This window comes from Pleurodeles waltl, chromosome 12 (assembly GCF_031143425.1).
Source record: "Pleurodeles waltl isolate 20211129_DDA chromosome 12, aPleWal1.hap1.20221129, whole genome shotgun sequence".
Classification (NCBI taxonomy): Eukaryota; Metazoa; Chordata; class Amphibia; order Caudata; family Salamandridae; genus Pleurodeles; species Pleurodeles waltl.
This window is the reverse complement of record NC_090451.1, coordinates 213,367,830-213,392,602: the sequence shown is the minus strand read 5'-3', so window position 1 is coordinate 213,392,602 and position 24,773 is coordinate 213,367,830. Positions and strand designations below refer to the sequence as shown.

Below are 24,773 nucleotides of genomic sequence, written 5' to 3'. Positions count from 1 at the left end.
ATTCTAAAACAACATTTGTTTTCTTTGTGCTAGGCATCAGTTCATAGAGGCTCATCCCGGAGCACATTAATCTTGTTCTATCAGTCAAATCCGACACAGTGCCAACCACTGACTTCCAGTATTAAGACTGGTGTACTACGTGATAAAAGCCTGCTTTCAGTTTTCTGTATCAGGAACATGAAGATAAAATCACCAAAAATGGGGAAGAAACTTTAATCTACTCATACATTCCTTCTTATTACTGCTGATCGCCATCCTATCATACCCTACACTAGAGGGTCTCCCCTTTATGGATGGAAAGCCTCACCCACGTAATAGTGGCATGCTTCAGCAGTGGCTAGTCCATCCTGCCCAGGTAAGATAGTCAATATTTAAAAGGAATAGGGGTCGGTATCACTTTCTATACAAGGGACAGCATCTATGCTTAGGGAGGAACACTAAAAGGGCTTCATGAACAGTTTATGGTAGAAGGCTTTGTGCTCCAGCCTCATCATACATTGTTGCCAAGATGTCAGAGTAAATAAATTTGATGGAAGTCCAGCTGTGCTAGGTGTTTAACCTTTTGCCAGTTTAGCTGTTTCCCTTTTGACTGCACCGTGATCAGCGCATTCAGCATTCCTCTCGTCCTTAGTGTTTTGAAGTAAAAACTGCAGTTTTGTGTTACTGTGCCATTCCTTTCTACAAACTAGATTAACAGTCAGTAAAAATCTCCTTCATTTCTAATTGAGAGTGTACTAGCTCACGTTATTCATTGTAAATTGCTATGCTAGTTGACCTCTAGACTCACCGGTTATCTGCTTTAATCAGGCACGCATCGAAGAATACAAAAATGTGATTTGATTAATGTCAGCCATTGGGATGCGACTCGGGGTTCACATCCCACTCCATCGTGTTCTTTTGCCCACCATACCACCTCAGATTAGACCACAAAATATGCAAGTCAGACTTGGCCCTAATTAATCAACCATGTTGACAGTCGACTCTCCTTGCCCTGTCTTACAAAGTGACACCTTTAATCCATACATTATAACTTTGCTTGCAATACCAGATGGGCTTGGAGTGCTATAACTTGTTTTTCTTTGAGAAGTGTTTGAGTCACTGGATCGAGTGGCTCCTCCTTCTCAATACTGCGTATGGGCATCAAGTTCTTTGTTAGATAGTTTTTTCCTCCGCCATCGGGTTTGGACGTGTCTCTCCTCGCTCCGTATTCACTCGCTCTGGTTCGAGACTCTTTCCATCTTTACTTTTGTATTGTACTTCAATCAAGTTTCTTTAACATAATCTCCGATCAAGTTGGGTCGAACTTCAACCACGTATCCTTCAAGGTGGGCCTTGCCCAGCCCTAGGCCTATCTCTATGTGACATTGAAGAATATGAGACCCTGATGGAACAGGTGCCGTTCAGATTTTGCCCTCAGTGCCACGCCAAATTTCCACACACGGATCACCATCAAGTGTGTAACCTCTGCCTTTCCCCTAGATCACAACGAGGCCACCTGTGATGTGTGCCGATCGTTTTAGTCCAAGAAAACACTCCAGGACCGAAGAGCTTGCAGACTGGAAATGGCCCACACGGAGCAAGAGCACACTACGGATATTTTCAGGGATGAACATGCACAGGAGGAGAAAGAAGGGGCATTCTCAATCGAAGCCCCTTCTGACACAGACCTGCAATCTGATATCGAGAGTCAGGACATCACCTCGGTGCCCCCGTGAGTAATAAAGCTGCCCTTCCTCCTTCCACGAATAAAACTTGAAAGAGGTCACTAGACCACCACTACCCTCTGGCCATGGTCGGTCACGGAAGCTTGATTGATCTGCCCCACCCTCAGGCTCAGCACTGAAATCAGGAAAGACTGTGGCTGGGTCTTCTCTAGCGACCTTTATTGTTTCAGTCTGAGTGAAACTATCTAGCTTTGGAACTGACAACTTTGACACCAAGTAGGAGTAGCACATCCATCATTTCGGGATCCAAAATTTTACAGTGCCACAGAATTTTGGTGCCGAAAACAGCTGAAGATACAGAATATGGACATTCATTTGCTTCTCTGTCTCCAATTGAACCAATTCTAGAGACTATGGACACTAAGCAGCGCAAAATTCATATTTAAGAAGATACGGGCAGAATCGTGGCTTCTCTGACATTCCTGTCAAAAAGAAGCTCTCATTTGAGGAGGTTCTCAATACCTCACCTCCACCTAAGAAGCAACATAAAGATAATGTTTCTACTTCTGCTGCAGCAGCAGCTCCTCTTCCAGCTCTGCCCCACCTCCACCTCATCCCTCTCCTCTACTTCCCTCTGCTCCTCATTCACATAATTCTCACATTGAAGAGGATTACTCACCACAGGGTCATCTGTATATGATAGGGGAAAATTAGGGGGTGCTCCACAAGACCCAGACCCTTGGGATTCCTTCGACACTGATCATATTATTGATACGGACCCAGATCTTTACCCTGCCCGCCTCTCCTCTCCAGAGGACACCACAGGGTATCAAGTTATAGCCAGGGAGGCTGCTTATCACAATGTACAATTACATAAGGATCCAATAGAACAAGACTTTCTATTTGATACCCTCACCTCAACACACAGGGACATACAATTTCTCCCTATGTTGCCAGGAATGCTTTGACATGGCGACACATTTTCTAAGAGCCCGGGTGCTCCCGTATCATTGCGCCACGAGTTAATAAGAAATATAAAGCACCTCCATCTGGCCCACTTTACATCCAATCACAGGTCCCCAAAAGAGCAAATAGGCTACCGAAGATTCACCTCCGCCAGAAAAAGAAAGCAAATTACTTGAGGCAGCGGGAGAAAGGGTAGCTGCGTAAGTGGGCAACCATTGGCATATTGCCAATTCCCAGGCACTGTTTGTAAGATATGACAGGGCGCACTGGGATGAAATGGAAGACCTTCTTTAACACCTCCCAGAAAAAAACTGTAAATGTGCACAGCAAATAGTTTCTAAAGGTCAAACAATTGCAAACAATTCAATTAGATGTGCATTAGATGCAGCAGACACAGCCGCATGAGGGGTTAACACCAGTATCCTCCTTAGAAGACATGCTTGGTTAAGGTATTCTGGTTTCAAGCCAGAGGTGTAGCAGCTGTCCTTAATATACCTTTAGATGGGGAGCACCTATTATTTGGTCCACAGGTTGACTCCACCCTCGATAAATTAAAAAAAGACTCAGACACTGCTAAAGAAATGCGTACTCTACAAACTCAAGCTAGCGTTTTTTTTTTTTTGCCGATCAATGTATAAAGGTAGCTACACATCAACCACATCCTCTGAACATTCCATCTCACAGCAATGTCAGGCCTCTTTCTCATACTCTAAAGGTTTTTTCAGACGAACATATAGACGAAACAATTCCAGAGGCAGACGAAAGACCACCAACCCTCGTGACTAACCCTCCTCAGACAAACTTTGACTACCTCCTCATTCCGCTCCAGTAGGGGGGGGGCATCTTCAATGTTACTACAAACAATGGTAGCACATAACATCGGACTTTGGGGTCCTGACCATTATCCAACATGGTTATTGTCTAGAGCTTACAGCAACACCCCCAAACATTTCACCTTGCAGACACCAAATGTCAACAAAACACCTCACTCTTCTAAAGGAAGAGGTTCAATCTCGACTGTTAAAATGAGCTACAGAAACTGTTCCCATACAATACCAAGGCACGGGCGTATACTCTTACTACTTCCTCATTCCCCAAAAGGATGGCACTCTGACCTATTTTCAATCTCAGACCACTGAATCAATATATTCTCTCAGAGCATTTTCACATGGTCACTCTTCAAGACATAATTCCATTACTTCAAAAAGGCGATTTCAGGACTGCTCTAGACCGGAAGGACACTTACTTTCACATTACCATCCATTCCGCACACCGCAAATATCTAAGGCTTGTAGTAGCGGGACAACACTATCAGTTCAAGGTTCTGCCTTTCGGGGTCACAACCGCTCCCAGGTTATTCATCAAATGTCTAGCAGTAGTTGCAGCACATCTTTGGAGACAACAGACATGTATTCCTTTACTTGGATGACTGGCTGATCAATGACACCGTTTTAAGTCAATGCCAAACTCACTCTCAAATCACAATAAACCTTCTTCACAAGTTAGGGTTTACAATCAACATCCTAATATCACACCAACAGCCTCTTCAGATTCAACTGTATGTAGGGGCTATTCTTAATACACAATTGGGGTTAGCCTTCCCCAATCCAGCATGTGTTCACAATTTTCAGCAAACAATCTCTCAGATACAGGTAAATCAAACTTACATAGTCAGGACATATATTCGCCTCCTAGGCATGACTGCATCCTGCATTGCCATCGTCCCTCATGCCTGACTTCATATGCGCCCTCTACAGCAATGTCTCTTTCGCCAATGGTCGCAAGCTCAGGGTCATCCTTAGGATCTAGTGTTGGTAGACCGTCCAGCTTACATCTCTTTACATTGGTGGAATTCCACCAACCTACTCAAAGGATGGCCTTTTCAAGACCTGGATCCCCAAACAGTTCTGACTTCAGATGCCTCCCTCACAGGATGGGGTGCTTCTCATCTCAACAACCTCACACTACAGGGATCATGGAACCCCGGTCACCAGACCATGCACATCAATGTGCTAGAACTTCAGGCAGTCTTCCTACTCCTAGAAGGCTTTTCTACATCATCAAAAGCACAAATCTGATTTTATTTGTACAGACAACATGATAACAATGTGCTATTTACAAAAATGGGGGAGGTGGGTTAGGGACACCATATCTCCTGTTGTCTCAGCTGGTGCAAGCAATCTGGAAGTGGGGCCATCATCACCACATTCATCTCCTGGCAGAGGATCCCCAAAGAACAGACAACGACTTAGCAGATCTTCCATGCAGGACGCATAAACAAGACCACGAATTGGAACTCCACCCAATAGCCCTTCAAAACTACTTTCAAAAGTGGGGAACACCTAACACAGACCTTTCTGCCACAGCAGAAGACTCACAATACCAAACTTCGCATTGACAATGCCCTATGGATCAACTGGTCAGGGATATTTGCTTACGCTTTTCCACCTCTCCCACTCATTCCATTTCTGGTGCACAAACTCAAACTTCTCTCAAAATGATCCTTGTAGCCCCCACATGGGCTTGCCAAACTTGGTTTACTACACTGCTAGATCTCTCCCTAGTACCTCATGAGAGACTCCCCAACAGGCCAGACCTTCTCACACAAAATCTCAAACAGATAAGACACCCAGATTCCAAATCACTCAACCTTGTGATATCGCTCCTGAAGTCATAGAGTTCATTTATCTTCAGTTACCCTCAGAGTGTATGGACCGTCTAAAACAGGTACGCAGACCAACAACTAGGGCCAGTTATGCAGCAAAATGTAAGTGTTTTGTCTGATATTCTCAATCCAAACACATTGATCAATTAACACCATCAGTACAAGATATTCTTTGTTATTTGCTTCAACTGCAAAAAGCAAACCTTGCTTACACATCAATTCGGTTACACCTAGCTGCCATTGAAGCCTATTTACAAAAACAACAACAAACTTCATTATTCAAAATACCAGTCATTAAAGCTTTCATGGAAGGACTTAAAAGAGTAACCCAACCAGGCTACCGCCAGTGCCATCTTGGAATCTTAATATTGTACTCACGCTGCTCTCCCTCCATTTGAGCCTCTTCACTTTTGTCCAATACAATCAATTTCTTACATAGCAGCTTTTTTAGTTGCTATTACATCACTTCAATGTGTTAGTGAGCTGCAGGGCTTAACATTAGAAGAGCCTTTCTTTCAGATACATAAGGACAAATTAGTCCTTCGTACAAACCCAAAATGTCTACCAAATGTTGTCTCACAATTCCACATTAATCAAACCATTGAGTAACCGGTTTTCTTTCAACAACCGGACTTTGTGGCGGAAAAAACACTCCACACATTAGATGTTAAAAGAGCGCTCATGTATTACATTGACAGGCTAAATAATTCAGGAAAATTAAACAACTTTTAGTGGCTTTTTCAGTACCTCACAAAGGAAATCCTATAGCAAAAAATAGCATAGCTAGATGGATTGTAAAATGTATACAGATTTGTTATGCTAAAGCCAAAAGACAAGTAACAATTACTTCCAAAGCACATTCCAGAAGGAAAAAAGGTGCCACTATGGCATTTTTAGGAAATATTCCCTTAGCTGACATTTGTAAAGCAGCTACTTGGTCTACGCCACACACATTTACAAAACATTATTGCGTAGATGTACAATTTTGTCAGTAAGGTAATGTAGGACAAGTTGTCCTATGAACACTTTTTAAGACAAATGCAACTCCCACAGGCTAGCCACCGAATTCTTAGGAGGGACTGCTTTACAGTCTACACACAGCATGTGTATCTACAGCCACAAATGCCACTGAACAGAAAATGTTACCTACCGGTAGACATCTGTTCATGACATGTAGTGCTGTAGATTTACATGCGCCCTCCCCTCTACCCGGAAGCCTGTGACCGTTCCAGTTATTTCATATTTGTATATAGCTGCACACAGTTACTTATATTCGCATGGACATACTCTTTTCTATACTTCTCTTATACTCTATATCTCATCCGCTTGCGTGAAAACAAAGAAGTTGATGCCCTTGTACAGTATTACTGAGAAGGAGGAGCCACTCAATCCTGTGTCTCGAAAACACTTCTCGAAGAAAAACAAGTTGCAGCACTCCGAGCTCAACACAAGATGGCAGAATAATGCACAGCATGTGAATATACAGCACTACATGGCACGAACATATGCCCACTTGTAAGTAACATTTTCCTTTTAATTTATTTATGCAAATCTTCTCTTTAACAGCGCAGATGTAAAGGACCCTATCCTCGAGGACCCAGATTTAAATTTCCAAGGATGTCAGTCCTTGACTCAACTCTGCCTTCAGCCCAAGTGTTGTGGAAATACACAGGCAACATATCTCCACTTCAAACATCTCGGGTTCAGTTAGAGCACTGGATGATGTGCCCTCATTTTCTGCAAAGTAATTCTGGCAACCCTCACTTCTGATGCCCCTGGCCTAGGATCTGTCAGGGCTCCAGTCGGTAGTCGCCATATGGGGATGATAGCTCTTATTGTATTTTCCCAAGTACTCCGTTTGTATAATGGTGGAGTGCATCTGCAGGGTACATAGAAAGAAATGTATCCAATGCGACACATAAGTCATACACTGGGGGATAAAATGAGTATTCTTCTTTAACTGGGCGTCTGTCATGCCAAATCTTAGCAGCTGTTCCCTTCTGTAAGGGCTTTTACCATATGTACAGTTGGGGAATCAGGAAGGGGTGAATAAAATCCCTCTAGCTGCATATCCGCCACACAATTCTATTCATCCATTATTAGCACAGGTAGATGAACTAAACCAGCCATACCTGAAAACAGTGGCCTAAGATTAGAAACTAGCTTGTAATAGCTTTATTTCTTCTCTTCTGCCAGTAACTGCGGCGTACCTCCCCCCTGTATCTACTACAGAGTGTTCACTGAATAGGGAACCCCTGGAAGCATCGATATTAAGGTACCCCAAGCATAGGTACAGAGCTAGCTTAAAATATTTGCTCTTCAGTTTCTTTTTCAGTTGATTGCCTCTTATCGCTGTGAGGTGTTCCCTGCAGAACGAGAAAATGCGCTCCCCACTTTTTCAATGAGCATGTGTATCTATGCCTCAGACATTGAAGGTAACATACCTGTATAGGCTGATGCCTGTCATGATGTGGTAATTGCAAATACATAATTGCCTTAGTTTCCAACAAGGAGATGAGCAGCCCCTTTGGCATGTACAAAATGTCAATGTTGTGTATTTCGTGTCTCCACAAAGGCCTGGTGGTGCCTTCCCAAAAGAACCCTCCTCCCCACATCAAACTGAAGAAGTTGATCCGACAAACAACAGAACAGATACCGACAGATCACATTCCTAGTGTAATTTATCGATACAGGAAAGAAAATAGGACAGGGTTGCCAATGTTACTCACTCGTATCTGCGTGTTCAGTGATATCCCTCCACCGGGGCCCATGTCTCTCTAGTGGCAACATGTGTAAAGCAGAGGTTTGAACACTTTATCAATCTCAATGTCTCAATCCATTTTTTCGGCAGTCCCATGAGAAGGATCACTTTCAGATAGCTGATCTGAATTCGATCCAGAGCTCTTGTCTGGCAGTCCGTCATCAGTTCCAGCGACATCTACAGGTGACCTTGTGGTGCTCCTTCCGCTGCCATTGTTGCCTCTTTGTCCTGTGTTTGTTTTGTAGGAGGTCTTTGCCATCCTTATGTGTCGTTTCTTATCACTTCTCTTTTTCTTTTCTCAGCTCCAAGTCTGGTGGTTTGTTGGGGTAAATTCATGATTTTCAGCCTTCTTCCAAGCCACTTTTGGGTCTATGAAGAATAATATCGGATTGCCAAGGATTACGTTCAGTTTGGATGAAAAACATTAGCATGAAGCCAATTCCCAGTTCGCCAAGTTTCAACTTGACTGCCAGGAACGGACTAAACCGATGACTAACTGCAGTGGTATCATTGGGGGAATACAAGCATTGTGTTGTTCTCTACATTAAAGGGAGCATATGTACATGCTCTTTGCAAGTCTCTATCCCGGTGATTCAGTATCCTGACCATGACAGTTCTTGGTCTGGGGGTCACAATAGCACTCTATGCAAACACTCGATTTAAAATGTTAACAAATCGTGAGGTGAAACTGCGTGGGCAAGCCGAACCTCTAGAAGAGTTCCATACTGGGGATATCCACCTTTTATGTGGATATCAGCCGAGCCCCGATTACTACTGCACGCCGGTCCTGGGCGGGCTTCCATTTCTTTGCCTCTGCATTGCAGCTTTTCCTTCTGCTGGTGTGGCCGCCACTGTAACCTCTCCTGCTGTGTGGGCAGGGCCGGCTCCTCCGCCATTGCAAAGGAGCAGTCCCCACCCACCCACAAAGCAGAGGGAGCTGCAAAACTTTAAAATTAAAACGATAATAAACAATGTTTGTTATTGTTTTATTTTTTAAGGGGTGGTGCCATGGGGGGGGGGGAGGGAAGACAGCCATGGAGGGCAATGAGAAAGTTGCTTAATTGATGAACCATATACTTTGTTGATCATCCATATAGTAGTCATAAGAACCCATCACTTTTTTTTTTCTTCAGAAATTGTATGATATTTACTTGATTGATAAGGTGTTTCTTCCTGGCTTTTTACTAAATAGTCTTCCGACACAAAAATAACTTACAATGTTGATTTTAGCACAGCTCTTTGTATTTATCTACATGGGCCTGTTCTGCCAGTCTTCTAACTGCGCATGAGGATGCGGGCTGTGGTAAATAAAGCAACATAGCTTCTGTATTCCACCGACTCCTCCACTGTGTTTTAGATGCCTCATCTAAAGGATATTGACACACATGCAGCAAGAGGAAAGTCCCCTTCGGTTGCTTTACAGACACAGGCCCAAATCATATCAGCAGAACTGGACAGACTACGCCTGAACGTATTTTTACCATCTCGGAGAGCATCCCATATGGACGAAAGATGGTACATAAGATTAAGTAAAAGACTAATGACATGAGTCGTTTCTGCTTTCTTGGTCGTAAAGACCCTTTGATCATACGACCTTCTGGGTATTGCCCAAAATAAAGGACCCGTTTTCAGGGGGTAGGAAAGAGGAATTAGCTAACAGGCGCAGGGGAAGAGGACGGTGATGCAACAACCAATCCCAGGCTTCTGAGTTTAGCTTCTAAACTCTTTACATGCTGGGCCCTTGCTCCAAGTCCTTCTAAATGTAGGATATCCCACTTAGATACGACTAAAGGGCCTGCTTGAATAGGAATACATGAGTTACTGCAGTAGTAGTTTCTACTTTACCTTAGAAACTGGTGCTTGCTAGACGGACATAATGCAGAATTCAGAACCTTTTGACATAAGCAGAAGTATCACCACAGACAGAGGCTCCAATACACACCACAGCGCTCATTATATAACCTGCAACATCAATGTAAGTTTTGAAGAAGCACTGCAGCTCACAAGTCATTGGCCTGTGCCAAGTCCACCATTCCCTTTATTAATATCGCATAAGCATTTTCTTTCAATCTCTCTTGATACAATTTTTACACTGGAGAGCCACAAAAAAACTAGACTGTTTATGTAGTGGATTCTGACGGCGGCATACTTTACAGGATTAATGAAAGGCGGTTTATGGTGTCACTGGAACTTAAAATGAATTTAAAACCTTCTGAATTGCACATTTTATTTGTGGTGTTGCTTCTAGCATTTTTTTGTATTCATCTTAATCCCAAAATGCACCAACCTTCTCAAACTGTGTCCTTCCTTTGGGCCTTAATGCCTCGTCTTCATTTGCATGTCATTGTGCAGAGTAAGTCAAGCTCAATGATGAGGGACATCATTGTGGAGACCAACACGAACAGTAAAGAAATGTAACGTGAATTTGTAAAGTGTAAGTTCATGCCTTGGTTCATCTTAGCACTGAAGACATGTATTTATTGTTACTCACCTCATGGGTACTCATTTTATAAAACTCGGCGGGATGAAAAGCTGAGTGAACCTGTCGGGACTCAAACCTGTGACCATGATGTCAGACACAGGGTTCTGGTGTAGCTCAGTCCACAGAGCCACCAGATTCTAATCAGTACGGTTTGAACTACAATGTTTAAACCATATCGTTTTAAATTGTATTTTATATTGAGAATGCAGCTTTATTTAATCAATCAATTCACACTTGTATTTTTTTCCCTCAAAATGTGGCAGTTTTGTTAAAACAAGGCTTCGTATTTCAAATGTCTTCCTTGTTTGTCCTCTAATCTCTCCCTCATGTTTAGGTCCCAGCTACCACTATTATTCCATTCTTGTTTTTGTATTAAAAGGCATTTTTATCCGAATGTCTTCAAACATCTTGTCCATTCAATCTAATAGTAGTTCTAATTAATTGGTTGCCGAATTAAGTAAGACAAACTAACTGTATTTCTCACCATCCATTTCCAACTAATGATGTGCCGCCATTAAATGCTAAGTGCGTACCACACAATCACATAGTAGGATCTATGTGAGCCTCAACATGAAGATTACTGCTCAAGGCCTGCACCCACGCGGGTAGAACAACATAAGAACAGTGTAGTCTCACCCTCTCCAGCAGTGTCAGTGTTTACTGCGTTTGCTCTCGACGACGGAGGCCCCAGTGGACGCGCGCTTGTTGCGATGGTGTGGAAAGGTGGGCATCAGCTCAGGTTCACAGGCTAGAAATGGAAAGAGGCTAAGTCAGAAGTTCTAGAACTCTATTTTCCCAGAGTGCGCATAGTTTCCATAAACACAGTACTCACGTAAAGGCTTCTCCTTAAAGTAGGAGCTCTCCAGGCAGTCTTCGGCAGTGGCTCTGAGGAGGACACAAAATAGAGGCACTCAGTACTCAGACTATTGTGTGCAGTTAAAAGGAAAGTTCCCATCAGTCCTCAAATCACAAAACTTCATTTGCCAGACAGACTTCTCATTAAAAGCTTTTTTGATGCAAAGTATGTACAAGTTCAAAAGGTACATGTCTATCCCAAGTCACAATATAGGAGCTATGTTAATAAGTACAGTGAAAGAACATAAGACAACATTTGCATTTTTACTCAGGAGTCTGCTTTATATTAATGTCTAAGTATTCCTCTCCCCTGGCAAGGATCCTTAAAGTGCAAGCCTCCTAGCTCCATCACAAATGCCAATAAATGGTGATTTCCCTTCCCCCATGACATGAGGGAGTATACTGAGAATGCAGTTGGCAATATGGAAGACTTCAGTTAGGCCCTTGTGTGCAGCCTGGTATACCAGTTCTTCTATTGATTGCCGAGCGCAGCGAAGATACACTTTGTGCCATACATGGCGCGTCTAACCTGGATTTACCGCGCCACTGGGGATCCTTGTGGTAGACTGCATGTCAGGAATGCACATTACATATTTTCCTTTTTGTAGTCGTATTCAGATGGCTCATAGTTAAAACGGTTTGTAGAGTTGTTGGAATATGCTCTTCCAAGCTGCTATAAATGTGTATTCGTGGATATGGGGCTCTGTGGCATAATACCCGTAAGGATTTTGTAAAAAAAAAAAAAAAAAAAAAATGTATAAACTGAATGATATGTCCACTGAACTGAATATAATAAATAAAAAAAAAATCAGTTCTTATATCAAGGACCAGTTTACTGCGGCACTTGCTGTCTGTTAACTACAACAGTATATTGTGACTCTTACCGCCCATTACACAGTGGCAGCTGCTACGTTTTAAAAGTGATGTGGCACATCAAAAATTACATGAAACCCTTAAAAAATAAACTTATCTTTGATGATCTTCTGCAGCAGAGTACACGTTCGGCTTAGCTGCAAATACACCTGATGTTCCTCCTGCTTCGCGCTGCTTGCTGAATATTAGCATCCAAGCACTGCTCTCTTGCTGCTTACAAAGCTAAACAGCATAAGAGCAGTGCTAGGGCTGGGTGGAGCAGGGAAACACGGCGCCCCATCGTAGACCTACGGGCCTGTGCCTCTGCCTCTCAGCTGCCTTTCAGCTTTGGATTGCAAAAGCCTGAATTGCGCATGTCAGTCTGGCCACAGTGAAAACACTGGCCAATCTGACATGCATAGTTCAGATGATACAGCTTCAGGTCCTTCCAATGAACTGCTGTGATGCAGTTGGGAGGTCAGGGGGTCAACGCACCCACGTCCCTACGGACGAACTGCCCCTGCCATTACAAAAGGCAGTAAATCCGGAGTTTACTGCCTTTTAATTGATCAACAGGCTGTTTCACTTTACTCCGGCAAGGATCACTATCCAGAGCATTTCAGGAATAACTCTTACATTTCCCAAATATTTTTCTTTTAGCCTTGTACTTAAACACACTAATAATGTTGAGCCTTTCACGCAGGCCAATTCTTATGATTAAAAGATTACCAGGATGGCAAACTGCTTCGAATATATACCATAGTTCTAAGAAATTTGAGTCCTTCCATGTTCATATGTTCTTCAATGTGCCAAGCCTCGTTCTACAACCATAATAGTTGTCTCTCCAGTTCTTGTTCTTTTACCTGCAGGTTGAATTATGCTCTGCATGATAGCCCTTTTTTTTTTTGCTGTACCTTCATCCACTGTACCCCAAGGGAGGTGGTCTAGAATGACAAAAAAAGACCCCATGCTGATGCTTGGTGGACAACTTGTAGAGGGGCTAGGGGTGACAGGGAGAGGCACAAGGAGACTGAGAAAGAGCTGTAGGCCTGGAAGAAAGAGAAGCAATAAATAGCTTTGCCTTTCATGCAAATGGAGGACACGATGAATAGCATAGGAGGTTAGTGAACCTTGACAAAGGCTGCCGAAAGACTGAGAAGAATAAGAAGAGAGCAGAGGTGTCAAAGCCATGGAATTGAGATAATTGCATGTGGGCCATTTGAGGAAAGTTGAATTTACAGAAACTTGATTATATATGGATGAAGGAAAATGGCCCTTGTTGCAGTTACCCCCATCCCCCCACACTTTTTGCCTGATATTGATGCTGACTTGACTGAGTGTGTGCTGGAACCCTGCTAACCAGGCCCCAGCACAGGTGTTCTTCCACTAAAAATGTACCATTGTTTCCACAATTGGCACACCCCTCGCACACAGATAAGTCCCTTGTAAAAGTACCAGTGGTACCAACAACCTTGTGACGAGGGAAGGTCCCTAAGGGCTGCAGCATGTGTTGTGCCACCCTAAGTGAACCCTCACCTAACACATGCACACTGCGATTGCAGATTGTGTGTGTTGGTACGGAGAAAAAGGCAAAATCGACTTGGCATCCCCCTCAGGGTGCCATGCACACAAAACACTGCCTGTGGCAAAGGTAAGTCACCCCTCTAGTAGGCCTTAAAGCCCTAAGGCAGTGTGCACTATACCACAGGTGAGGGCAAAGTTGCATGAGCAATATGCCCCTACAGTGTCTACGTCCAGTGCACGCAAGCTAGTTGAGATGCCCAGCCCCCGGACAAAGCCCCACTTGTAGCAGCAAGTCCAGAGGGATAATTAGGAAAAACAAGGAGAAGTAACCACCTCAGCCAGGACCACCCCTAAGGTGTCCAGAGCTGAAGAGACCCCCTCCTTGCAGAATCCTCCATCTTGGTTTGGAGTACAGGAACCCTGCAGAGGGAATACCGAGGACCCTCCTGACCGCGACTGAACTGGACGAAGATAACTGATGCCAAAGCACCCACTGTCCCCCAGGCCTTGGAGAAATTGACTCCCGGAGCAGCAGCGATCAACAGGTGGCCCTCTTCCTTGTCTGACCGGTGGTGTGCCCGAGACACCCGCCTGGACCTTGCCTGCACCGCTAGAGTGACACCCAGGGTCCCCTCATAGAGTTTCATTGGAAACCTGACGCCCTGTTTGCACCCTGCACCCGGCCGCCCCAGTGCCGATGAGGGGTGTGAGATTGGTGCCTACTTGGGGCCCCTCCAGTGCTCCTGTAATCCCCCATGGTCTGCCCTCTGAGACACTGGTACTTACCTGCTGGCAGACCGAATTCAGAGTACCCCCTATCTCCATAGGAGCCCACGTTAAGATTGCTCAACATTGACCTCTGCACCCAGTCGGCCCTGTGTTGCTGGTGGTGGGTGTTTGGGGTGGACTTGAACCCCCAACAGTGGACTACCTATAATCCAAAGACTGGAACTGTCAGTCGTGTACTTACCTCTAAAACTGTACTTTTTTTTTTCTTCCTCCAGGAACTGTTCTGAAAAATGCAGTGTCCCCTTTTGAAATAGATATTCTCTGTTTACTTAAAAACTGTTTTCTTTGCTAAAGTGAAACAAAGTTACATTGAAGTCGGTGTTGTGTACTTACCTGCAACAGTAATTATTTCTGAACTGAATCTTGTGGTTCAAGTAATAAAGTAACAAAATATTTTTTTTCTATATAAAAACCTATTGGTCTGGAGTTAAGTCTTGAGTGTGTGATTCTCTTATTGTCTGTGTGTGTACAACAAATGCTTAACACTGCTCTCTGATAAGCCTAACTGCTCACCCACACTACCACAAATAGAGCATTAGTATCATCTATTATTGCCTCTGTCAAGCCTCTGGGGAACCCCTGGACTCTGTGCACACCATATCTCACTTTGATATAGTATATACAGAGCATCCTACAATGGATGAATACTAGAGTTTTGAAACAAGATGTGCCTATGGCTATAAAGTGGTAGTTGTCAAAGAATGAGTGGTCAGCAGTTCTGAAACACTCACAGTAAAATCAAGATGTAAAGGAGAGATCAGAGACCAAAGTAGGGCAGATCACTACTAGAGAAAGTGGGTGTTCGATGGCATCTGTCGCTGTAGATACACATGTGCATAGCCCGCCATCTGGTGTTGGGTCGGAGTGTTACAAGTTGTTTTTCTTCGAAGAAGTCTTTCGAGTCACGGGACCGAGGGGCTCCTCCTCTTTGTCTCCATTGCGCATGGGCGTCGACTCCATCTTCAATTGTTTTCTTTCCGCCATCGGGTTCGGACGTGTTCCTTTCGCTCCGGGTTTCGGAACGGAAAGTGAGCTTAAAATCGGAAAATTACGTCGGTATTGTTGCGTTCGGGATCGGATTAGATAGCATCAACATCGAATCGATAGGATAACATCTCCGTTGCCCTTCGGGGTAGTTTTCGATCCCCCGTCGGGGCCTGGTCGGCCCGACCGCGTGTGACATCGACGCTGATGGAACGGACCCCGTTCCGATTCTGTCCTAAATGCCACGACAAATACCCATATACAGACCAACATTCGGTCTGTAACCTGTGCCTGTCGCCCGAGCACAGGGAAGAAACTTGTGAGGCCTGTTGTGCGTTCCGGTCCCGAAAAACGCTCCGTGACCGCCGAGCCAGAAGACTGCAAATGGCGTCCACGCCGACAGGACACCGAGAATTCGAGGACCAAGAAGAAGTAGAAGCCTTCTCGATCCATGAATCGGACTCGGACGAATTCGACGACCATGAAACAGTGAGTAAGACGTCGAAGATAGCACATAAGAAAACTGACAAGGCCCAGGGGACGCCACTGCCATCAGGCCATGGCTCAACCCATAAAATCGGTGACCGACCATCGGCACCGAAGAAGGCCAAAATAGTGCCGAGATCGTCCGACTCGGGTCGAGACACAGGCACCCAGCCATCTCGGGACCGAGATAGTGCTGCCGACAAAGATCGACGCCGAAATAGCGGAGCCGAAGCTGCTCGACGCAGAGACAGCGGCACTGAGGAGGATCGACGCCGAGAGGGTTCGACTCCGAAAAGGAGAAAAGTCGCCTCGGAGCCGAAAAAGAGCGTGGACATAGTTTTGGTGCCGAAACGACCTGCAACCGAGCCAACTACCGATTCCTATTCAGAGGAACAATCACTGTCCTCTCAAATGCGAAAGCATAGATTCGAGGAGGAATTACAATCCACTGAGGTGGACCACACTCAAAAACTGATTTTTATACAGAGTGGAACAGGGAAAATAAGCACCCTTCCCCCTATTAGGAGGAAGAGGAGACTTGAATTCCAACAAGAACAAGCACCACAAACAAAACTGGTCAAGAAGGTAACTCCGCCACCCTCTCCTCCACCTGTAGCTCACATTTCACCGGCGCAGACTCCGTCACATTCACCGGCTCACACCACCTTAAGCCAAGGTGACCAGGACCAAGATGCTTGGGACTTATACGACGCCCCAGTGTCGGACAACAGTCCAGAGGCGTATCCTACAAAGCCCTCACCACCAGAAGACAGCACGGCATATTCACAAGTGGTGGCCAGAGCAGCAGAGTTCCACAACGTGTCTCTACACTCGGAGCCTGTCGAGGATGACTTCCTCTTCAACACCCTCTCTTCCACACATAGCACCTACCAAAGCCTGCCTATGCTCCCAGGAATGCTAAGGCACGCAAAGGACATATTCAAAGAGCCTGTCAAGAGTAGGGCAATAACACAGAGGGTGGAAAAGAAATATAAAGCACCTCCCACCGACCCAGCTTTCATCACCTCACAACTGCCACCAGATTCGGTTGTGGTAGGGGCAGCTCGCAAGAGAGCAAACTCTCACACATCGGGCGATGCACCACCCCCAGAAAAGGAGAGCCGCAAGTTCGATGCAGCCGGTAAAAGGGTCGCAGTACAGGCTGCAAACCAGTGGCGCATCGCTAACTCTCAAGCGCTCCTAGCGCGCTATGACAGAGCCCACTGGGACGAGATGCAACACCTCATTGAGCATCTACCCACAGAACTACAAAAGAGGGCGAAACAAGTGGTTGAGGAGGGCCAAAACATCTCCAACAATCAGATACGCTCCTCTATGGACGCAGCGGACACAGCAGCGAGAACAATTAACACGGCAGTAACCATACGAAGGCACGCGTGGCTACGAACATCTGGTTTTAAACCAGAGATACAGCAGGCGGTGCTCAATATGCCATTCAATGAGCAACAATTGTTCGGACCTGAAGTGGACACGGCAATTGAGAAGCTAAAAAAGGACACTGACACTGCAAAAGCCATGGGCGCGCTCTACTCCCCGCAGAGCAGAGGCACTTTCAACACCTTCCGCAAGACAACCTTTAGAGGGGGGTTTCGGGGTCAAGCCACACAAGCCAGTACCTCACATTCAGCACCGTCCACCTACCAGGGACAGTACCAAAGGGGAGGCTTTCGGGGCCAATACAGAGGAGGACAATTCCCTAGAAGCAGGGGAAAATTTCAGAGCCCCAAAACACCTACAACCAAACAGTGACTCACACGTCACTCATCCCCTCCACACAACACCAGTGGGGGGAAGAATAAGTCAGTATTACCAAGCGTGGGAGAAAATAACAGACACTTGGGTCTTAGCAATTATCCAACATGGTTATTGCATAGAATTTCTACAAATCCCTCCAAACATACCACCAAAATCACAGAATATATCAAAACAACATTCGGACCTCCTAGAAATAGAAGTTCAAGCATTACTGCAAAAAGAACGCAATAGAACTGGTACCAGATACACAAACAAATACAGGGGTTTACTCACTGTACTTTCTAATACCAAAGAAGGACAAAACACTGAGACCAATCCTAGACCTCAGAACACTAAACACATACATCAAATCAGAACACTTTCACATGGTCACGCTACAGGAAGTGTTACCATTGCTAAAGCAACAAGATTACATGACAACCTTAGATCTCAAAGACGCGTATTTAGTGCAGTTGACTGTTGGATGTTAGCAAGGGGTGTTATCCATGTGTGGGACCAGGCTGAACTGAACTTGGTTACGGTTCTCTTGAATGAGGTTTTGAGGAAATCTGGGTGGATGTGGACTGAGGTGAATTAGATGGTGGTCAAAAGGGGAGGGGCTTACTAAGGGGGATGAGTGGTTACAGACGTAAAGAGTAAGATGAGGTCTACTAGTTTGCCATACGAGTATGTGGAGAACATGTGAAGACAGAAAGTGAACAGTTAGATAAGAACTGATTAAATACAGTGGATTTTGATGCTTATTCAAGGTTAAGTTGCACAAGCCCACACGGTGTGTGCTGGGCCGGCTTTAGTGCTGTGGTGCCCGGTGCAACATACTTTTTTTATGCCTCCCATGACCTCCTTCTCCATGAATTCCCTCACTACCACTCGCCAACAGTGCACCATATCTCTCCATAGCTTCTCTCTGACCTATTTTCAGTTTTTATAGTGATACTCATTGTTCTCTGGCACTTAGTTCTGTGATCTCTGCATGGTGCACGTTCTTTGCAGCAGGCACATAAACCCTATGCCCTACTTCATGAGCCAAAACTGCCACTAGACAAAAAATTACGATATCTCACCAGCAGGAACAATGATAACCAGAGTTATCGCGACATCTTTATTGCTGCCTGAAAACTGCTGGAGCACAAGGATGTTCATGTGCTTTTAAACCGATAACTTATATTTAAACACAACGTGCCCCCACCAAAGTCAGCACCAGGCATTGCTGCAGCAGTCGCATCACCCTAAACCAGCTGTGTGTGTGTGTGGAAAGGATGCTGTGATTTTTTTCTGACTCATCTGAAAAGTTTCATATGCAATTCAGCCACTTTAATCTGGCCGAAAAAACCCTTGACCATATGCCACACATACCGCGTTGCCACAAGGACACGTTAACGACTTTCATACTTGTTTAGAACAACAAACTAGACAACTTTGCCATACTAATTTCCAGAAAAATAGGAAATTCCACTGTGATACCTATGTAAGAGCTACAGTTGGAAACACAGAATGCTCAGGCTGCGTTGGATTGATCAGTATATATCATACAGCCTCAGGACCACTGGAGAATGTACTCAAAGATCTTAGGCCCATACTAATGCAACAGTGACACCAGGGGAAATGTTTACTGCCCAACTCCTCCAACTCCCTAAACTCACACGTTTCTTTAAAATGTTGTTTATTTAATTTTATGCAGTAGAATAATAACAATTTCAGTCAGTACAGTGAGAGCAATACATACAAGTTAGGGACATAAGCCGCCCGGCAAGAGAAATGGGCCTTCAGCAACGGTCATGCATGATGAGGACACAAGACATTACATGCGATGCAAATATGTAGGTCTAGGAGGGATGAGAGGGGCGCTTGCAGGCTGCGAGGGGGAGGAAGAATCCAGATATTTGAGGGGCAAGAAGAGGGGGAAGCTAATTCAACGTGCTGATCAATCATATATTGGCTATATGCTGCGCCCTGTAGCCACCACGTGACCAAGGAGGCCCTTTTCTGCATCCACACCATAGCGGCCTATCGCTTTGCAAGCACTATTAGTTTAGCGGTCAGACGCCGGCAGAGATCAGGTAGTGCTAATGTGTCACCCAACAGAGCAATCTGAGGGGACAACAGAGCATGGATATCGAGGATTTCGGAGAACGAGTGAATATGTCTGCCAGAAAGGGGTGAGGCCGTGGCAGTGCCATGACATATGGCTGAAGTCGGCATTGAGAAGTCCACACTTGTGACATTCGCTAAAGTTGCATCCAGCAAACTATGGTATTCTAATAGGGGCATAGTACTATTGATGCAAACATTTGAACTGAATCACCTTATGTCTGTAATTAAAATGGTGTTTTTAATTTGTGTGCATCAATATGCCCATGCGTTGTCTATCAGCGAAGGACTCGGGAACTCTCCCAATGGCGCTTGACCTCAGGAAGCAAATCCATGATGGGACATTGTCGTGCGTCCGCTCTTTGAATGTAAGATGCAGAAAGTGCAGTTCCCTGCATTGTAGTTGGGAACAAATCGGACACATCTTTAAGTCAGTAACAGTGTATCAACTGTTAATGGCAGCCTCTCATGGGGCAGGCATAGATGTTTATGCACACGAAATGAATCTAGCATCAAACCATGTAAATATTCAAGGTCAAAGATTCACTCGCTTGTGAATGAAAACGTATGAATCCTCTTTAATGTAAGAAGGGGGCATTTGGTAAATGTTCAAAAAAGATGAAACAAGCATTCAAACTGGGAACAAAGCAACACTTATTCACCATCCATAATGTAAAGAACATTGCATTCCTTGGTACAGAACACGGCACGTCTTAATGGAGTTAACATTTTTGGGCCACCTGGGCCATTTCAGACGCTCCTGAGATTGAGACACCAGTGAAATAAAAGTGACTGAACTTTTCACCTCAAAATACAAATGGGGCCAATCAACATTTTGGTTTCAACTCACACTATGACCACACACATGCTCTTACAGGCAGGCCTACCTGGGATTCCAATGTATGCTGCAGTCTCCAAAAAAGAATGTACCACGCGTCATGACAGAATGTTGTATAAGATGTGAAGGCTGCAAAGGATGTCAATCCTGAAAGCCCAGTTTCCATGCACAGTGAAGACTGCCCAACAACAGAAACCAGGGAGATAGGCTGCTCAGCATCTGGGAGACCTAGCACTGGTTCATCACGGCCCATTTAAATCACTGCATACAAGGGGAGGAAGAGTAAGTGTAATCGTTCTTAGGATTTACCTTTTTTTGGGGTCGTACATGAAGAGGAAGTTCAGGAGGCGAAGGCCTGCCTCGGAGAGCCATGGGAACTTGTGCTTCAGGTTGTTATATGGCTGCTTCCTCACGGTATACTGGCCAACCAAGGGCAGCTTGGCGAACCCCTGGAAGAGAAGGATGGTAATAAACATCTGGCAGAGAAAGGGTTCTGCATCTAGAGAGCTAACACTTACTGGCCAGATGTTTTCATTGGGGGTTCCCAGCAGCTGCACGATCAGGTCAATCTGTTGGATCTCTGAGCTTCCTGGGAGCAGGGGCTTGTGGGCCAGCAGCTCCGCAAGGATACACCCCACCGCCCTGGGAGAGGAGGACGGAAAGCAGGGTGTTGGTCTAAAGACAAAAGTAACAGCTGTGCAAGCGGCACCCACTGCCTTGCAAGCGGCATTGTACGTTTGGAACAGAACTTCTATTATCAGCCTGACTCTGGGCACATGATTGGGTCTGGTTAGAGGCTGCTTTAGTTATCTAAACCATGCTGGTCAAGTCCTTTACAAAGTAAAGAAATGTGTGCACAAGTTTTCTTAAGGATGCCGTAAAAATGCAGTATTTTGTGTATGTTCTACTGCTATTGTCATTTTGACAAATTAAAGACATGCGCACATAAGCTTTTTAAAAAAATCCAACAAACCAGATGCCTTTTGTCTATTTTCTAATGTCACACTATAACTAACAGCCCATAAAATTACCTTGCTAACAACCACACTGCTGCATACAATGTCTTCCACAAACCACTAATACTATACTTTTTTTAATGTACTAAACAACCATTCCCCGTCTGTTTTGGCACGTATTAATGTAACAAAGTACTCCTATCCCACACGTTACTACCTTATACATGATATACAGCACTTTGAGAGTTAAAAAAAACCACACTTTTACTGATATACACTTACCCATGTATTCCATTATCTTACAAAAACTTTAACCTTTTAATTTTTATTCTCTCCCTCAACCTCCCATTCTGAATGGATCTTGCTATTGGTAAACATTTTACAACCAAAACATAAAATGTGCTGTCTTCACGTTTATCATTAAAATGTAACAGAATATTTTGCCACGTTAGTAAACACTATCCCTCTTGTTTTTCCTTCTTGAAAATGTCAAAAGCCAGTTCCTATTTCTCTATTCCATATGAAACGGCCTAAAGATGGCGCACTGTTTCAAGAGTGCTCCTGTGTGCTACTATGTAAGAGACCAGGGATCGAGCCTGTCATGGGATGTATGTGGTGGGCTCAGACACTGTTGTGAGGTGGTGTTTGAGCTCCAGAATGTGGTGGGGGAACCTTTACTGCAGGCCACAGAGTATTCAGGAATGGATCAGAAGTAGAGAGTTTTGCAGGAAAATCTAGGGATTCTCACAGAGCCAGGTGCCCTTAAAAGGTAAGTCGGGTTGGGGCAGAATTGCTCAAATGTTGGGCACCAGCTCCCCATATGTTAGTGAGACTGCCGAGCCCTGCTTGTCACTTACAGATATGAACAAATGAACGAATAACAGAAACAGACGTTCTGAAACGCACTGCTAACTTAGGGTGTCCTGGCGCGACTGGTCTGGTGTGTAACCTTTTGATTTGCCTATAGGCCATTCTGCTTGTACTTTTGGAAAGTATCAAGCTTCAGATGCAGTTGTGGAGATAGAACCACCCCAACAAAAAATACAGATGTTGCCTGATATCTAATTTACTGCAGCGCTTAACACTTCCTATCACCCTAGTTGTCTGCAAAGTTTTCCAGTTCAAATTCCTACCCCTCGTGAATGTACATCGCAGGTGAATCAGCATGTCTTACCACATGTCAATTGCAGTAGTCTGAGTTGTGGTTCCAAAAAGCAATTCAGGTGCCCGGTACCTGCCAAAAAAATATAATCGAGAAGGACATTGTCTGAAAATCTGTGCAGTAGTTCTTGAGTTGCCCAATTTCTACTCCTCAACCCTTCCACAAATTCTATGCCACCCTGTGTTTCCTTCCAACATGTATATCTACTGGGGCTTGCCCCAGTGCAGCGCTCTGTGGCTAACCGCTAGGTTCACACTTTAGAAATACCAAACATACATACATACATACATGCATGCATGCATACATGCAGGCTCACCTGCTCAGGACTATCCTTCAATGTATTTCCCATTGGCAGGTTGGGGGGGGTGTCTACATCCAAGTGACTGGAAGAAACTTCACCATTATTGTGAAGCTTGTGCAGATTAAATAGACTTCACCAAAGGCAATCTTAAGACATCAGACCGTGTGTGAACATCCAATATGACAACACCCTTCTACCTGCTCTGTGGTCTAATATTTGAGGTTCAATGGGAAAAAGCTTCTAACTTCCAGAATGGCTACTGGCTATAGTCATGTCAGGCGAGCTTGCAAAATGCAAGATTATGAGTTACTAAGCATAACACTTAAAATATTACTTGAGGTGATTTCTAGTGCTTGCCACAAGTTATTTGATGTTTTTTCTGCAGCATTTCCTAATCCAGGCACTGACATGTGTTAGCTGATTGATGCATCCGTTGGCAATCAAAAGCACCTGCTCGGGGTGATGATGTAACATCCGGTTTAAGAATGAGTGTGGCAGAAGAAATTGGTTTTATATGTAATCTTGCACAATGACAGGTCTGCTGTTTGCACAGCCAGGTATTGTCATTTGCAAAAACTCTACAGCTGCCTTGCTAACTGCCTATGCCTGGAGTTCTGAGATGATAATAGCCGGTTAGAGTCCTAGTCTGTGATTTGGTGTATTAAAATTTGCTTGGAGTTTGCTCAGTCTACTACTCCCCAAACTCAGAACATTGCACATTTTTGTTTTCTCAGTTGCTCTTTGGTGACATTTTAACCACTTAATTTGCTTAATATTTTTTCTTTGACGCATATCCTGTACCTAACATCAGAATAGATGGCAGGTCCACAGTAGAATTCAGGGAGTCTGCGCACCTCAAAAGCAGACTATGTTTCTTACTACAACATTACCAAAATTGGATCCTAAAGCACAGTATTTAAAGACATTGGTAACAGAGAGATTCTTGCAAAAAGAAACCGTTTTCATTGTCAGCTTCACAGAGACCGTGTCAGGACACCTCGGAAACAAGTGTTTTTCCCCCACTAACAAGTCACTGCCTTCACTAGTCTAGTAAAGTGTACCTGTTGATCTACATCTACAAGAAGAAAAGCAACTCACAGCAACAAACCCATACATCAGCAAACTGATTCTTGTCAAGAGACATACTGGAGGCTAAAACGAATCACTTATAACAGCGTCCGAAGAAGAGAACAGACAATACATTCCGAGGGAATTTTCCTAGTAGACACATTTGGAAGCAGCATTTAGTACAGCACTGAACATGAACCAAGAGAGCACAGTCGACACCTCTCATACCAAGCGCCTCAACACATAGCAGCAGCACGTCACAGAAAGCTTGTAGGAGAGGCAACTGAGCCCTAGCCTGTCCCCAAAAAACACACACTATGCACGATGACCCATGTGCTCTCGTTGTGTGGGGTTCACCACATTGAAACTCACCACAGAGTCACTACTTTTGGAGTCATCGGCTTTAAGGGAACTCCGTATGCACGAGCCAACCCAAAGTCCGCTGCGGAAACACACAAAAGCCATGTAATTAGAGATTATAATCAAGCAGGGTCTTGCTCAACTACATGCTGGAAACCTAGTCTGGCCCCTATTATTGTGGGAGGGAAGTAAA

General features: G+C 44.5%; 1 protein-coding gene across 1 annotated transcript in view; it reads right to left on the bottom strand.

Moving 5' to 3' along the window:
- Nucleotides 1–24,773, bottom strand: part of CDK10 (cyclin dependent kinase 10) — a 39,231-nt gene that overhangs the window by 1,765 nt on the left and 12,693 nt on the right. Inside the window, exons 8-13 of the mRNA XM_069216840.1 lie at nt 24,593–24,662; nt 22,864–22,923; nt 21,252–21,375; nt 21,043–21,182; nt 11,371–11,423; nt 11,175–11,286 (exon numbers count right to left, since the gene is read on the bottom strand). Of these exons, the coding sequence (XP_069072941.1) occupies nt 11,189–11,286; nt 11,371–11,423; nt 21,043–21,182; nt 21,252–21,375; nt 22,864–22,923; nt 24,593–24,662 (545 nt within the window). The 3' untranslated portion in view covers nt 11,175–11,188. The remainder of the gene's footprint in view (nt 1–11,174; nt 11,287–11,370; nt 11,424–21,042; nt 21,183–21,251; nt 21,376–22,863; nt 22,924–24,592; nt 24,663–24,773) is intronic.